Source organism: Camelus dromedarius, chromosome 3 (genome assembly GCF_036321535.1).
Source record: "Camelus dromedarius isolate mCamDro1 chromosome 3, mCamDro1.pat, whole genome shotgun sequence".
In the NCBI taxonomy this organism is placed as follows: domain Eukaryota; kingdom Metazoa; phylum Chordata; class Mammalia; order Artiodactyla; family Camelidae; genus Camelus; species Camelus dromedarius.
This window is the reverse complement of record NC_087438.1, coordinates 111,555,361-111,571,876: the sequence shown is the minus strand read 5'-3', so window position 1 is coordinate 111,571,876 and position 16,516 is coordinate 111,555,361. Positions and strand designations below refer to the sequence as shown.

General features: G+C 49.4%; 1 protein-coding gene across 3 annotated transcripts in view; it reads left to right on the top strand.

The window, feature by feature from the left end:
* The window catches only part of ADAM19 (ADAM metallopeptidase domain 19), an 81,236-nt gene that overhangs the window by 33,121 nt on the left and 31,599 nt on the right, over window positions 1-16,516 (top strand). For 2 of the 3 annotated variants that reach the window (XM_031449413.2, XM_064484493.1), the window contains 3 exons: window positions 2,977-3,053; window positions 11,433-11,625; window positions 12,297-12,362. In XM_031449413.2, coding sequence (XP_031305273.2) covers window positions 2,977-3,053; window positions 11,433-11,625; window positions 12,297-12,362 — 336 coding nt within the window. The remainder of the gene's footprint in view (window positions 1-2,976; window positions 3,054-11,432; window positions 11,626-12,296; window positions 12,363-16,516) is intronic. The other variant, XM_064484494.1, reaches the window with a different exon arrangement.

Genomic DNA, 16,516 nt, shown 5'->3' with positions numbered 1-16,516 from the left:
CTCCAGGGAGGTAGGATGGGGACAGGCATGCCTCGAAAGCCCCTTGCCACTATGTCCTCATAAAGCACCCTCCTCAGGGTTTGGCTCTTGCACGTCTGTACCCAGAGCTGCAGAGTGGGTCTCGGTGCACAAGTTTGCCATGAGCTCACGCTTCCTGCTACGAAAGCCCCCTTAGGCTGGCCCCCTCCGGCCGAGAAGCTGAAATGGAATGTGATGACTTCATGGCTGCTCTGTTCGTTTACTTGTTCTTTGTGCTCTCAGGATTAGGCCCAGACATTGTACGGGCCTTTGAGAAACAGCAGAGGAAGAGAACTTCCCCTCCCTCCCAGAGGTCTTGTTGACCCTAGCATGGCACGACTCACTGTCATCTTCCATCCCACGCTGCTGGGCCCTTGCAAAGCCTCCACCCAGCCTGTGAGGCTTCCAGTCAGCTTTCTTATTTGGGAGCTGAAGAACCAAAGAGAAATGGGATGGAATAAACCATTTAGCTGTGCTTGGCCAAAACGTTGAGGACCACAATCTGCTACCAAACTTGGCCTGGGGTGGTGGGAGTTCTGGGAACCTTATCAAATTCATCGAGCCCTGATCTAGGTCAGGTCACTGGGGGAATGGTCTGTGGGTGTGTTCCAGTAGAAAGAGTTGCAGTTTGGGGTCCAAAGCCAGGGTTTTCATCTTGGCTTTAATTAGCTGTGTGACCCGAAAAACCCTTTCAACCACACTAGTGTTGAGTTTCCTCATCTGAAAATTGGATTTGCTAAGATCTGACTCTCGGGGCTATGGAAGGGTAAAATGAGTCACTGCTTTTATGGGAATTTATAAACATCTCTTCCAACACCACATTTTACAGATGAGAAGATTGAGAGGAGAAGAGAAAAAGGAACGTGCTCAAGTTGAGATAACCAGTGAGCGGCAAGGCTTAGACTAGCTCTTCAGCCTCCGCTGGTCTCTTCTGACCTATTTGGGAAGCAGTTTGTAGGAATGTGTCCCTTGTTATCACCCATATTAGAGCTTTGACAAATTAAGTTCCGTGCCCTTTGCTGGGTCTGCTTTTGCTAAGAGAGGCAGAGCTTGGAGCCTGAAATCAGGCTGCTGGGGTTTGAATCTCCACTTTGCTGTGTGGCGCTGTGAATGACTTAAAACTTCTCCAGCTTATAGTGTCCTCTTTTAAAAGATGGGGATAATAGTATCTACCTCAGAAGGCTGTGATCAGAATTAAAGAGAAAGAAAATCCATGTAAGTTGTTTTATCCAGTGGCGAGAGCTGGATAGAGGTCAACCCTTCTTGTTAGTAGCAGTAAGTGGCAGGCATCACTATCACATGCAGGGAAGTGTGTGAGAGCCCTTTGTAAATTTAAAGCATGCTACACTATATTCATGCCTAGAGCTGGGCGGGAGGTGGAACCGGGGAATACAGATGATGGGTTAGCTGTCTCCTGGGTCACATGCCTGCCTGCTGGGACCAAGGAACAACCGCATGCGATCGTGGTCCTGGTGATGGACCTCTCAGACTGCTGTTACGTAGGCAAATGCCAGGGATTCCTGATTGGCCCTGCTCAGGCCCACGATGTTGGTGGGGAAAGAAAAAGCTTCTGAAACTACACAGTTTATATCCTTCTTAAGACCGTCTTAAGAATCTGGTTCTGCCCTGGGGAGTTCACCTTCTCTCCTGACCAGTTTATCTTTTTTGACCTATTTGGGAAGAAGCTTGTAGGAATGTGTCCCTTGTCGTCACCCGTCGTGTGCTGGGGACAGCCCCGGTTTGTGCCCGTCTGTCCGGTTCAGCTCTTGATCACTCTCAGCAGGGTCCCGGTTTGCCTCATAAATTCTCTGGCTGCCCTACTTATAAGACACTCCACTGGCGTCTTGAGCATTTATTTCAAGCCACTCTTCATACTTCGTAATTATCTTTGTATCTTTGAATGGCTTTTTGATTAAGACTGGCTCTCACGAGACCGTGAGTCCCACAGAGGCCGGAGCTGTGTGACTGCTCACAGCTGTGTCCCGGGGCCCAGCCCCGGCCTGACACTTAGTCGTGCACAACAGCTCTTTGCACCACGGAGGAATCCAGCCAGGTAGGGGGGCCAGATGGCCATGAGACTCACTGACTAGGGAGCAGCGTCAGGCCTGCAAGCGTCCATGGGCCCAGGTGCCGAATCAAGTCTGCTGCAGGTGCCCAGGATTCAGGGAAGGCAAGGGAGAGGGGTGGACCTGTTTCCTGGGGCTGCTGCAACACAGTAGCACAAACTTGGAGGTTGAAAACAACAGAGCCGTGTTCTCTCACAGTTCTGGAGGCTGGAAGTCTGAAGTCAAGGTGTCGGCAGGGCCATGCTCCCTCGGTAGTCTCTAGGGGAGGATCCTTCCTTGCCTCTTCCAGTTTCTAGCGGCTCCGAGCCAGCCTGGTGCTCCTTGGTGTCCAGGTTCATCACTCTGATCTCTGCCTCCATCTTCCAATGGCCTTCTTCTTTGTGTATGTGTCTGTGCCCTCTCTTCATAAGGATGCTAGTCCGGTGTCACCTCATCTTAGTTTAATTACATCTGCAAAAACCCTAATCCAAATAAGATCACATTCTGAGGTTCTGGGTGGACGTGAATTTTGGGGGGACGCTGTTCAGCCTTACAGGGGGTCGGAGAGGTGGCGCAAGTGGAGAGACAGGCTTTTCAGAAGGCATTGTCTCCGTGGCCAGCATCATGTCATGGAAAGAGATCTGAAATCCTGGGCTCTCCAGCTAGCAGGGAGACCTTCAGCAAGTCTCTGCTCTTCTGAGCCTCAGCTCAGAAGTTCAGTGGGGAGGACGGCATCCGCCCCGTCCCACCTCCCAGGACTATTATGAGGCTCAAAGAAAATGGTGGCTTGGAAAGCTCTTTGCAGACTGTAAGGTTAGGGTAGGTGAATAATCATCCCTGATTTTTATGAGACAGTGACACTGACATGCTTGTCAGTATCCTGTGGTCTGACTACCCACCTTCTCCTTGCTAGGATGACTGCTTTTACCACGGGACAGTGAGGAAGGCAGAACAGTCCAGCGTCTCGCTCAGCACCTGCCGGGGAATGAGGTAAGAGTCCCTCACAGGCTGGGGGGCACCTGGCACTCTCCCCGGGAATGGAAATTTTAGGGTGAGCAGGGCTGGCCTTGGGCACGGAACTTGAGAAGCCGTCCATTGAGAATGTATGCAAGCCAGCTCTGAGAAGGGTTGAGCTTGGGAGTTACAAGGGAAATAAGAATATAAACATCATCATCATCATCGTCATCCACAGGTTCACTGGGACTGAAGGTACTCTTGCCTGAGAAACTTGAGGTTTTACTGTTATTTAGGTATGGTGAAGCCCACAGAGTGGGAGACAGCTGCCACTGAAAAGAGAGTTTATTTTACTTAAGATCCCAAGAGGAAGGGGCATGCCATGTGGGATGCAGGGCGAATGGGGTGCAGGGAAGCACGGGGTCATTCAGGAGGCAGAGGGGAAGGTGGAATGTGGCCAAGAGTCTTTATTGTGGTTTCTGTGGGAAGGAACTGGCAAGGCAGGGCACACAGGCTTAGTTTGTATTAGCTAGTTCGAATAATTTCAGTGGGAACTAGGGCGTGGGGCTGTCTGTCCCTAGCTGTGTGGTGCTCGGCCCTGGGGTGAACAGGCAGGGGATGGTGGCCCAAGAGTGAGAGCCTCGCTGGAAAGACATGTTACATTCACTGGTGAGTTACTCTGTCTAGGAACTGGCTAACCCTGGGGGCAGGGGCAGGGCCCCAGATATCAAGGCATCAGGATTTAGGTTAAAAGACATGGCTCGCACACTTGAAATTGATGAGTTTGCACATTTATTCCCACTTCTTCTTTGCTCTTCTCTGGCAGAAGTGCTTATAGGTGGCAAAAAGGGAAGTGGGCAGCTAGTGAAAAGAGAGCAGGAAGAGAAAGGAGAAGCAAGGATAATCTTCAGGACAGAAAATGAACCAAAAAGTTCCAACCAGATGGCTTGTTGGGAAAAGAGTGGCTTTGTTCTCTGAGCCAGACGAGCTGGATTTGAGCTAGTAGCAGCTGACCAGCTTGGTAACCTAGGGCCTCGACGGTCTCATTTGTAAAATGTGGATAAGGGAAATATTTATCTGTAGTGTCGTGAGGATGGCACGTCCTGATAGAAGTCTGATGTTTAGAACTGGCTAGTACATACAAGCACTCAGTCACCTCCCAGAGCCTTGCCTCCTGGGTGGGGCTCGCAGAAGGGTGCCGTCAACATCCCCTGGGAGCTTGTTCAGAATGCAGTATCTTAGGTCCACCCAGACCTACTGGATCATAACCTGCATTCTACCAAGATCCCCAGGAGATTTGTGTGCACGTTAGTTTACACCCGAGAATATGTGTTCCCTAAGAATAAGCGTTACATCTCAAATATATGTTTGTCTCCTCCAGCCTCCTCCAGTGCTTTGCATATAGAGGGATCAATACATGTATGTTGAAATAATAAATATCATTTATTTAGACTCTTCCTGCTCTCCTCTCCTTTTGGAAAAGAGATGGTGATCTGAAAAACCTGGATTCTAATTGCCTGGGTCTTAATTGCCTATACCATGTTGTACCTAAACCCGGCATGTTGATAAACTAGCTCTATGAAAACAGAAAGAAAAACAAAACCGTGATTTGTAGTATCTGCCAATATGCTGGTAAGAATATTCCCACCATGACCAATTCAGAGCTATCAACATGATGCCACTGAAGGCAGCACTGGGACGATGCACGCGCGATTGGCCCTCCTGAGCCAGTAGGAGGTGGTTCCCCTGTGTACCCTTCCTCTCTGTTGACTGATTTATTCAATGATCGTTTCTTTCATTCGGTAAATTGATACTGAGTGTCTACTCTATGTGGTGCCCTACACAGGTGGAAGGAAGACAGGCATATGAAAATCATTTCCTGAACCCTTAGTTTCTCATCTGTAAAATGGGCATGAATGATGGACAGGGCAGAGGTCAAGTGCTGTGTTAACTCTATAGCACTCAGATGGGATTATTACCGTCTAATAACAGTGACACTATGCTAAGGCTCACCCAGGCTCGCCTGCCAATGCAAGGCCCGTTATGCTGCCAGTCGGCATTTTGCATTATGCTGCTGAGCAGCATTCTGTTTATAAATTAGGCCGTGTCTCCTCTGTAAGACTTCATGGGAGTCAGCTGGAGGGAGTTAGGCAGGAAACAAGCTTTGGCTGGGAGGCCATAACAGGGGCCCCAAATCCCCGCTCAAGTGACCTGATTAAGCCCAGCCAAATGGCCTCCCAGTGGTGTTTACAGGCCCAGCCACTGCCACCTGCAGTCTGCGAGTAAACAACGTCTGTCCCAAGGAGGAGGAAAGGGAACATGCAGGTGTGCCTTGCTTCTCCCCGCCTCTTCCTCTGTCCCCTTGTGTGGAGCGGTGGGAGCTTGGCTTGGCCTCTTGTAAATCATTCCCGCAGCCGTGCCGACAGGGGGAAACCGTGTGAGCCATCCATGTGTTTCTGTTTTGCATGCTTCCCCCGGTGAGGTCCACCCGCGTTATTTCCCAGGCTTCTCGCTACATACCTTAAGAAACCAAGGGTGTCTGTGGGCCTGACTGATTTAAGACCTGGAGACGCATGCCAGATGGCTGGACTCGGGCCCTGGAGAGGGCGCAGCTGCAGCAGCCTTCAAACCCCTGTAACGCTCTGCCTGCCCCCCACCGAGGCTTATAACGTGGTGCTGCAATGGAAAATCTCCATAGCGATTATGCTTCTCTCCTGGAAACACGCGCTTCGTGGCTGGAGAGAGTAGGTAGGATTTATACCAAGTCGGGTCTTCAGGCTGATGATACAAGTGCAGAGGAATTCAGTGTCCAGATCGTTGCTGGCCCCCTCTTTTCTTCAAAGCAGTTCTGCAGGGCTAATTTAATTGAAGAAGTAGAACATGATCATAGTAAAAATAAATTCAAATAACACAAGAGTGTACAATGAAAGAGATCTCTTCCTTGCCCTGGATTTCCAGAAACCCCTCTCCCCAGAGGCAGCCATTGTTACCAGTTTCCTGTGTATCCTTTTAGAAATATTCCTTCCAGAAAGGATCATGGATATGTAATATAATACCTTATAATCTTGTTTGGGCCATTGAGTAGCAGCTATGAATACTTGTGAACTACATCAATAAAAAGATGCGGTGCACCAGTTCTCAGGCGTGTTCAGTGTCCACAGTCCCCAAGCCTGTCTCTGACGGGCTCATCTTCTAAATGTCTTGCACGACGTCTTGCACGCACAAGTGCTTTGCAAATTAGTGCGAAGTGTAAGTGTCAAGAGCAACGGTTGTCTGTGAGGACACCTGGACACTGGGTTGAGGTGTCCTCGACTGAACCTGTGGGATTTGGCAGACATTGTGTGCGTGCGTGTGCGTGTGTGTGTGTCTCCCCAGCTCACTGGCTATTAACTGGAGAGGTATTGATTGCAGTAAAAACATTTTTCAACCTGATTGGCCAGTTTATTTGTAAAGAAAATGCTTACTAAAAATTACTGTCACATAACGTAGTATGCTAAACATTCAAATGATACAAGAGCATCAGGCTAAAAGAAGTGAAAATTCTTTATCCCGTCCCACCCTTTCAATCTCATTCCCCATCTGTAATCACTCTGCATAATTGAACTACGTAATTGTGTGTGTGTTACGATTTTTTAATCCAAATGAGATTACTTTATACATGGTATCATTCTGTAAGTTTTTCCCAATTTAACATTATGCCTTCCTTGGCACACATAGATCTATCTCGTTCTTTTAATGGCTGCATAGTATCTTATGTACTAATGTCTGGCAAGTTTAATTACATAGAAAGTCTTTCAAAGACAGACAATAGATCATTGGTAGTGATCTATGTGATGCATCACTCTTACATTATAGCAGATCTGTCCTCAAAACTCTGGGGCTCCCACTCACTGTGGTTATATCTGACCCTGGTCTCTGGACTCAGACTCTGCAGGAGAGAGGGAGAGAGAGAATATGAGATTGAGGGGGACCACAGGAGGACGTGTACAAACGTGTACATGATGGCCTGGAAGGAGCTCACAATTTAGAGTCCAGGGACCTGAGTTTTGGACGGAGCCCCACACCTCCTGGCTGTGGGGTCTCTGAGCTCTCCTCTCCCTGTTTCATTTCATTTCCTCCTTGTCTTTGCCGTGGCTAGTTTGCTACCTCCCAGGGGCCTCACTTAGGTCTGCAGATGATGCCCACCGTGCAGGAGGCTGCTGAGTCCTGGGTAGGGGGCTGAGGGTGGTGTAGGGCCCCACGCATGAATAATAAGCAGAGGGGGCAGAGCTTCCTGGAGGTGGGTGCCTGGGACAGAAGGAGGTGGCTCATATACATGCGGCCAGTCCATACCTGTCTGCTCCTTTGCCAGGGGTGGTGTGGTCCTTTCCCCTTTGAATACTTGACCTTCCTCTGCAGAACAGATAAGAAATGCTACCTCTGTGTCAAGCACAGAGTAAACCCTCACAGGGCAGCACCGTTAAGTTGTGCCAGGTGTAGATTCCGGAGTCAGACAATTCCTGACTTAAAACCTGACAGGTTGCTTCAATTCTCTAGCATCAGTTTTCTCACCTGTAAAATGGGAATAACAATCGTAACATCATTGCATCATTGGTGGATTTACATTAGGTGTTGAGTGCAACCTCCTTGAGATTGGGGACTTTTTTTTTTTTTTTGATCATGCTGCATCCTCAGTGCCTAGAACAATTCTGGATACACAGTGGGTTCTCAATACATATGTGTTGAATGGCTACTGAATAAGATGACTTGTACTCTGCCTGGTGCATAACACACGCTCAGGGACTGTGAGTTATCCTTTTAGAATTATACCTGATTGTTAGTAAATGGTGCGTATTACTTCAGTCAGCTATCACAGCAGCCCTGTGAGAGGCGCAGCTGTGCTGAGCAACTTACCACAGAGCTAACAGATAGCAGAGCCAGAATTTGAATCCAGGTGTGTCCCACTCCCAGCCCATGCTCACGCTTGTGCCTTGCCACCCCATCCCAGAGGGACCACATCGCCCGCTCTTCACCCCTCCCTGTGCTGCCTTTGAAGCTCCCTGTAACTCCTTCTTGCCTGGATGCGGACTGAGGGGAAAGGGAAGAAGGGTGACAGAGTGATTACCTCTCAGGGCAGCTCTGGATGTAGTGATGTAAGCTGTGTCCCCTGGGGTTTAGCTGTTGCCTGGGCTTTAGCTGTTCCCAGGAAGCAGTTCTTGCCTAGTTCTTTGAAGGATGCATTTGAGTCCTGCAGTCATTCAGGGGTTAAACCTGCTGCCTGCCCGGCCTGCCCTGCCAGGGCTCCTCTGTACAATTTCATTTGTGTCAAGTGCTCGACAATGAGGAATAGGACGGAGAGCGGAACAGAGAATAGCGTGTGAGGTCCTGGCCACCGGCCTCCTGGGCCCCCCTCCCCGGCGCCTGGCTAAGCTCTGCCAGTCCTTACGTTTAACAAATTAGATCAACTGAGATGCTCAGAAGGAGAAATGACTGGTGGATGCTCAGTGGAGGGCAGCTAGCAGAACTAGGCGGTGCTGACAGGGGTGGGCCCTGGGAGCTAGATTCTCACAAATCTCCCCAGTCTCAAAGCTGGGGCCCCCTGCAGAGTGCTGGGGCTTGTGCCAGCCTCTCCCCCATCCCCGGGCAGTTGGGAGGGTTGCAGCTGTGACACAGGCGGGTGACCAGGGGCCATGGACAGGGAGGGGAGCGGAGCGGTGCAGAGTCCTGTTGCTGGAAGGACCTCAGTGTCCTGAGCCTGTGTTTCTCAAATTATAATCTGCTCACTCCCGAAAGCAGAACTGTTTGGGGCTCTGCGAAAAGAGAGGCCCCCGCCAGAGCCTGGACTCCAAGTCAAAGCTCCTGCCGGCAGCTGTACAGGGGTTTCTCTGGGACGTGTTCACAATGCAGATGCTCAGGCCGACAGAGCCTCAGTCTCCTCTGCTGGGCCTGGACACCTGCACTTTTAATACACCCCGTGGACTCTTCTAATGGGAACTCAGATCCTAAGATCTCTGACCCACAGGTTTGGAACTCACTGATAGAGGCAGATAACGCAGATGTTAAGGGCATGGGGTCCAGAGTCTGCCAGACCTCAAATCTTTGGCCCCAGAATACCCATGAGAGCTTGTTATTTAATCTCTCTGGGGCTCAGTTTCCTCCTCTATAAAATGGGACCCGTGATGGTGCTTGGTAGCACTGATGTGAGACTGAAATAGGGACGATGATTGTAAGCACAGTGCCTGGCATATGGTTAACTCTCAAAAAATAGTGTCTGAAAATGAAAAGTAAACCGCCTGCCTCCTCTGTCTTCTTATCTCCCAGCTGGTGTCCTAACGTCAGACGGGCCAGCTGGGTATCGCCCAGGCACACCTCAGAGGAGAGTTGCTGGCGCTTGTCACTTACAGCCACCATGATTACTGTTCACTGTGCACCAAAATTCTGTGTGGTCTCTGTCCTATTCGGCTTCCATACTTATTCAAGTGATGCTCAGTCAACGACGCTGGAACTTTCACCCATCCCTGTGCAGAACTTTCCACTGGGTGTTACCTCCATAGCCACAGCACACACACGCAAAACCATCAGCTGGTTAGTGGTCACGCCCTCTGTTTCCAAAGTTTGTGGCCATTAGGGGAAACTGAGGTGATGGCAGGGGCCTTGGTCAGCCGAGATGAGAAGATAGCTTGGGAACAGGATGCCCGCAGCAGCTCTGCCCACTGCCCTTTCCTGTCTGGACTCAGGAGAGGATGTGACCCTTGCTCTTTGCTCCACTCCCACCCCCAGCTGTTGAGGGAGCACCTTGGGTGTCCCCGCAGGGGCTGGTCTAGGACTGCTGCGTCAGCCTGGGCGAGGCAGCCGGGAAGTCGTCAGGCTCCCGGGTACCAGAATGAGGTCAACCAGGGATGGATTCCAGGAAGGGCTGCTGCTTATCAGAGCCTGGCGCTGTCTCTCCTGAGAGCATCACAGACTCTTCCCAAAAGGCAAAACCTGGGCGGGGATCCCAAGAGGCTACCGGTGGGGATGGAAGCCGAGACAGCCAAAGATGAGGTCCGGCCAGTTTGGAGTGGCAGAGACGGACCCTTAGACACTTCCCCTTTTGAATTCTCTGGATGGATGGGGCCAGAGGTTTTGGAGCATGTGAGATGCTCTGGGGCCCCTGGGACTCACTGCAGGGATCTTCCTTCCCTAGGGCCCTGAGTACATTCCCTCGCTCTAGTTTTCATCTCACTGTATCAAGGATGGCAAATCCCCACTACATGGGCCTCTGCTCACCCTTCCATTGATTATTTGTGATAGTGACTGATGGTACATCCTGGCCGTCTCTCTCACCAAGTCCAGGTGAAACACCCAGAAGCCTCACTGAGGCAGCACCCCAGGCAGCTGCTTCCAATCCATCAGTGTTAAGGGTGATGAAAGCTTTTCGCTTTCTCTGTTACATACTGTAGTGATTTATGCCCATGTTCTGACTCTGAGTTCCATGAGGGCAGGCATCTTGTCTGTCTTACTCAGTACTCCACCCTCAGCAACTAGCGTAGCACCTTACACGTGGCAGGTGCTCAGGAAATATTTGTGGAATGAATGACTGTCTGTCGCCCAATGGGCTGTGAATGACTCAAGGACAGGAATGATGTCTAGATTACATCTAATACAGAGTAAGGGCTCAGCGAGTGAAAGAACATAATGGATGCTGCCCATCTCTATTCTGAGTTCAAGGCCAGTATCTGTAACCAGAGAACAGAGTCACCCGTCCTTGGCTGTGGGTGTCATTTCACCCGGAAACCGCTGGTTGACATGGGGAAGCTGGGGCTGGTGGGAATGCTGTCGGTGACGTCTCCAGCTTTGGTTTCCGAGAACTAAGACACTTGTCTTTCCATTTAATCATCCCAAGAATCCTGCAGAATTAGTAAATTATCATTTGCTTTTGCACGTGGGGAGACTGAGGCTTGGGGTGATTTAAGAGATTTTTGGAGAGTGTTTGACAGTTTACTTTTGGAGCTAAGACTAGAACTTGGGTCTCCTTACTCCCAGGCCAGCGTTCTTTCTCCAGTCTCCACACTGTCTTTTTCTCAATCTGTAAAGTTTTGACCTCTGATTTGTCGTATGCCATGTTGGGGTTTGGGAAGCTTTTTGGAATCCTGGTCCTACTGTCCTTTATAAGTATTGACTGTCCCGGTCCAGCCCTTTGAGAACCTTGAGCTTCTCTGTGGTAAGTTTAAGGTTTTATGCCCTGAGACTGTGCACTGCATCTATCATACACGAGTGTTTCTCTGGAGAGGGAGTGTGAATTTGCATCAGATTCTCACCAAGGAGTGCGTGACCTCATAATCAGATTAAGAAGCAATGATCAAAGCCATTTTGCATATGGGGAAACTGAGGCCCGAGCAAAGGGCTCTTCCAGGACCATAATCTTTGACCAGAGGTTCTATTTCTTATCGACAGAGGACTGATTATGGTGAGCAGTAACCTCAGCTATGTCATCGAGCCCCTCCCTGACAGCGGGGGCCACCACCTTATTTACAGATCTGAACATCTCAAGCTGCCCCCTGGGAACTGTGGGTTCAAGCACTCCAAGCCCACTGCCAGGGACTGGGCCCTTCAGTTTACGAACCAGACCAAGAAACAACCTCGCAGGGTGAGTTTCTCAGTGCAGGAGCCAGCCCGGGGATAGGCTTGTCCCCTCTGAGGACGCTTAGCTTGGATCCAGGAGTATTTCTAAATGAAAGGGAGAGGGCTAAGAAAGAGGAAATCACTTTTTTCTTTTAATCTAAGTCACTGTTGAGTGTGAGATACCCTTGTATTCAACAGAATAACTGCTTTGGGGGGGAACATCACTGCATTTAAAATAATCTGAGATGCTGATTCCAGAAACTTTGAAATGTGAGGAAAAATATGCCTCCGTTTTTGGCATAACCACTTAGCCACATGCACAAAATGCTTGTATCTCTTTATACCCAAAATAGAGGTACATGGTTTAAATGCCTTTTGGGAACTTGATTGTCAGCATGTTCCCTCACAGTGTGTTGGCCTCTGTTCTGGCTGTACCAGGCAGCTAGTTCATTATTTTTTGAGAATAAAGGACTGGAGCCAGTGTCCCAGAGCAGCCTCCAGCGGTAACCAGGATGGCGGGAACCAGGTATAGTGAGGGCGACTGCGGCTGCAGGCAGAAGTACCCCTAGTGCCCACGCCCCGGTCCAGCAAGGAGGCCCACGGCTTATTCACCAGCAACATCTCTTAGCAGTTTTTTTGAAATGAGACCAAGTTCACCATTTCTGTGGCTCTGATCTGTTTCTATCTCTTTCTTAGATGAAAAGGGAAGATTTACACTCCATGAAGTATGTGGAGCTTTATCTCGTGGCTGATTATGCAGAGGTAAGGGGTAGGCAGTGGGGGTTTTAGCAGAAAAACTACGCTTTTGATAGCTCCCATTCCAGCCTTCAAACAACTTTGCGGAAATGCTGAAGCCTTCATCTTTTTTCCGGTTTGTCATGTGATTTTGACCTTACTTCTGACCAAAGGCTCTTTTTGCTATTTTAAACTTAGTTGGGGGGAAAAAAAAACAAAGGAAAAAGTCTCTTCTAGCTCAATACATTAATCAGATAGAAAGTCAGGACAAATAATGTTATTTGGATTAACATTTCTTAGGCTGGGTCTGAAGACCCTTAGCTTTTGGTACTTATTCTCAGGGAGTCCGTGAGTTCACTATAGAAATTTAAAAAAAGGTTTTTTTGGCAAAGTTAGAAGTGTATTCACCTGATTGATAATTTTCTTGCCAATGTATGGGTCTATTTGTATAATCATGTTAATCCCAGATGAGAACCTAAGCCATGGTTCCCAAAATGTGGTCCCCAGACCGGCAGCATGAGCAGCACCCAGGAACTGGGGGCTCTGGCTGCTCCCCAGATGTGCTGAATCCCAAACCGTGGGCCTGGGGTCCTGCAATTCATTTTAACAAGCCCTCTGTGAGATTCTGATGCACAGGTGGGCTTGAGAACAACTGACCTAAAGGAATAGCTGTTTGGCCTTTAATTCCATATTCTTCAAATTAGGTTCTTGTCAGCCTTGGCTTCTGAGATTTGATGAATACTCACCTCTCTCACTCTTTCATTTCATTTTTCATTGATTTCTTGATTATCATGTGCTCAGCACAGTGCTTGGCCCCAGGAGACAGAGACAGACCTGTCCCCGCATCACAGAGTTTACAACAGCAGCACAAACACTCTAGTTCCAAGTGTGATGACAGCTAAGATGGTTCGTTGTAGAGGATTAGGGTGCAGGTAATGAGGGATCCAGCGTGGTTTTGGGAATTGGGGAAAGCTTCTCTGAGATTGTGGTGATGAAGCTGACTCGTGAAGAATGGGTTCAGGCCCCGGAGCCCACATCTGCCTAAACTAGCCGTAGTTTACCTCCAGTTCTCACTTACCTAGTGAGTCAGCCATCTATCTAAGTGCACCTTCCTGGCATGGAAGGTCATGATGAGCTGAGTGCTCCCCACATTCTAACACTGCACCTCGCTGGGGCTCCCTAATTAGGACAGAACTCATCACAGCTCCTGTCAGCCTCACACCAGCTCCCCCAGAGGCCTCATTCTCAGGCAGCTCTACCTAGTCCTCGATCCCAAAGCACAGATCCCGGAGGCAGTGCGGGGTAGCAAAAGAGACACTAGACTTCATGTCTGCGAGGGCAGGGAGTCGTTAACTGGGCAGAGAAGTGGAGGTGCAGGCACTCCAGGCCCAGGGAACATTGTGTTCTGCTTTGAGAGGAGTTTTGCTTTTTAATGGACATCAGTATTGGTTTTTCCAGCAGTCTTTTTTTCTCTCTTGTTTTCTTTTCCAAAGACTGATGTGTGAGTAGGATGGGGGGAGCAGTATGAGGAGCAAAATACAAAGCTGAATTTTTTAAAAATTTATTTATTTTATCTTTAATTTTTTAAAATTTTGTTGGTGGAGAGGTAATTAGGTTTGTTTATTTACGTCTAGCGGAGGTGCTGGGGATTGAACCCAGGACCCCATGCATGCTAGGCATGCAATCTACCACTGAGCTATACCCTCCCCAAAAAGCTGATTTATAAGCCCAGGCTCTGTGGTCATGGGAGGTGCTGATGGCGCTGGCCCCTGCCCGACAGAACTGCCATAATAGGAGGGTTGCTGGGAGAAAGCTGAGCTCCTCTGACTACATCCTTAAGCTTTGCATCTAAGATCATTTAATACACGGTCTTGAACCATTTTTTTTAAAGCCACAGAATTCTTTGTTCAGATGAAAGCTCCTGGACCTCGGGAGTTAAGCATATAGAAACAAGTCTGCTCTAATGTAAATGTGGAAGGATCCTCCCCCTCGGCCCTGCACGCTTCCCAGAGGAATCCTGGTGCGGGGTTTTAAAACCCACTGGGTGTGAGTCTGGGAGCTGGAGAAGTAGGGGCAGGGCAGGGTTTGGTCATCTTCAGTCTCCTGACCTCCAGAGTCACAGCAAACCCCAAAGAGGAAAAGTGTCTGCCCAGGGTGCCTCCAGGACTGTGGTGTCGCCTAGAGCCATCTTCCGGAGGAGAGAGCCTGCAGCAGGGCGTGATTTAAGCAGCTCAGTGGATGGTGCACAGGGAGCCTGCTCACTTCTCGGGGTCCTGGGCTTTGAATGATTCACGACAGGGGTTGGGTAGGGGATGTAACAGCCAGGCTGAGCTCACAGGCGCACAAATCCCCACCTTCTCACCACCTCTTCCCCCTCTCCCTCTTCACATGGCCTCTCATCCTCCACAGGCAGAAATGTATTCCTGACAATTAATTAATCTGGGAGGATGGGAAGACAGGGAAGGGGAGGGCTGCCTTATCTGTGATTTACAGCCTAGTGCTGAGACCCGCCAGGCTCTGCCTCTGGGCTGTGAAGTCCCAGCAGGGAGCGGAGATATGGAGAGTGCTTGCTGCCTGGAGAGAAGGGGTTTCAGCAGGAAAAATGACCAAGCAGCTCCCTAGGCCTGGGTGGGAGCCCCTGGGGTGGTTCTTAGCTTATTCGTTCCTCAGGTGAAACGGGAAATTCAGTCACGGGAATGGCAGGATGGAATGTTGGAGGAGGAGACAGGATGGCTGTGAAAGCAGGTATGCAAAGGGCTTTTGTGGTACAGATAGAAGGTGGGGTAGTTGGGAAAGACCAGGTAATGCACTGTGTCCCTGGAAAGTGAAAGGGTGAGACACTCTTTTCTTTACACCAGGAGAGGAGAGAAGAAGAAAGGAGTAAATGAGTGGTATCAACTAGCCCATGGCCAAATCCAGCCCACCCCGTGCTTTTGTGAATAAAGTTTTATCCATGCCTACTGCTGCTTGCGTTGTCCGTGGCTTCTCTTGAGTGGTTGTGGAAGAGACAGTATTTTTGCAAAGTAAAATATTTACAATCTGGCCATTTACAGAAAAATGTTGCTGACTCCTGCCTGAGGTGCTCCCGGACAGTACTTGATGCACTCCTTAAACTATGGTGGTATTATCAGGCAGTAGTTTGAAGATAAGATTTGAAAGACAATGAAACCTGACTCTGATTGTTCTAATAAATACTCACTAAATGCTATGACACTTCCTGTGCCGTGAGGGGAATTTAGAAATGGGTTGACTCTGTAAGGAGAAACTCAAGGATGGAGACCTTGGAAAGCTCTCAGTCACAGGGCCTTACATTGAACTGAACGCTGTAGAAAGCAAAGGTGAACGTGAGATGATTACGGTTCTGACGAGTCGCAGCACCTGGGAAGCCCAGGAAGGTCCACAAGCAGCGGGAGAAAAGGAAACAGTGGGTTTCTCCCCTGGGTCATGGCTGAGACCCATCCCCATCCGGACACATATTCCCACGGTGTTTCATTTGGCTGTTCTTTTTGTCTCTTTCCTGGATATTCTTGTGGGATGCGACGGAGGAAGGGCGTGGAGGTTTAGACTGAAGTAACATATAGCGTGTACCCAAGGTAAATCCTATAGGTACCCAGATTCTATGTAACTACGGCAGCGTTTGGGCCACACCCATCATTTTCAAATTTAGATTACATTTTATCCTTCTGCTGTGGAACGTTCCTTCATCGCTGCAGCTGAAAGAGATCTACCCTTTTGAAGCAGGCACGATCAACGTGAGGCTGCCTACCTAGATGTGCTCCTCCTGGCACTCACTGCAGACCTTTCTAATCCAGCTCAGCACTCTTTCCTGCCGAGCCCCTTGCAGTCTCAGAATCCTTCTCCCTGTAGAAGGCACTGCTGGTTGATGAGAGCGGCGGGCCAGGTGAAGCCTGCTTGCTGAGGTCTTACATAGTCCTCATCGCCAGCCCCCATTCTGTGATATTCACGCGGCCTTGCATTGCCGTTCTTTCTGTGCAGGTTTTCTCAGCCGATTTCAATCGCAGACTCATTAAATGTAGAATCTGCCATTGTCATCGTTTCTGGTTAGCTCTCTGTTTTGACTGAAGGTCCTGCAGGCTAGGACCAGGACCTCACACTTTGGGTCCCGCCTAGTGACATTGCAGGCATTCAGTTGACTGATCACAGTTGGGAGATCCCTGTGA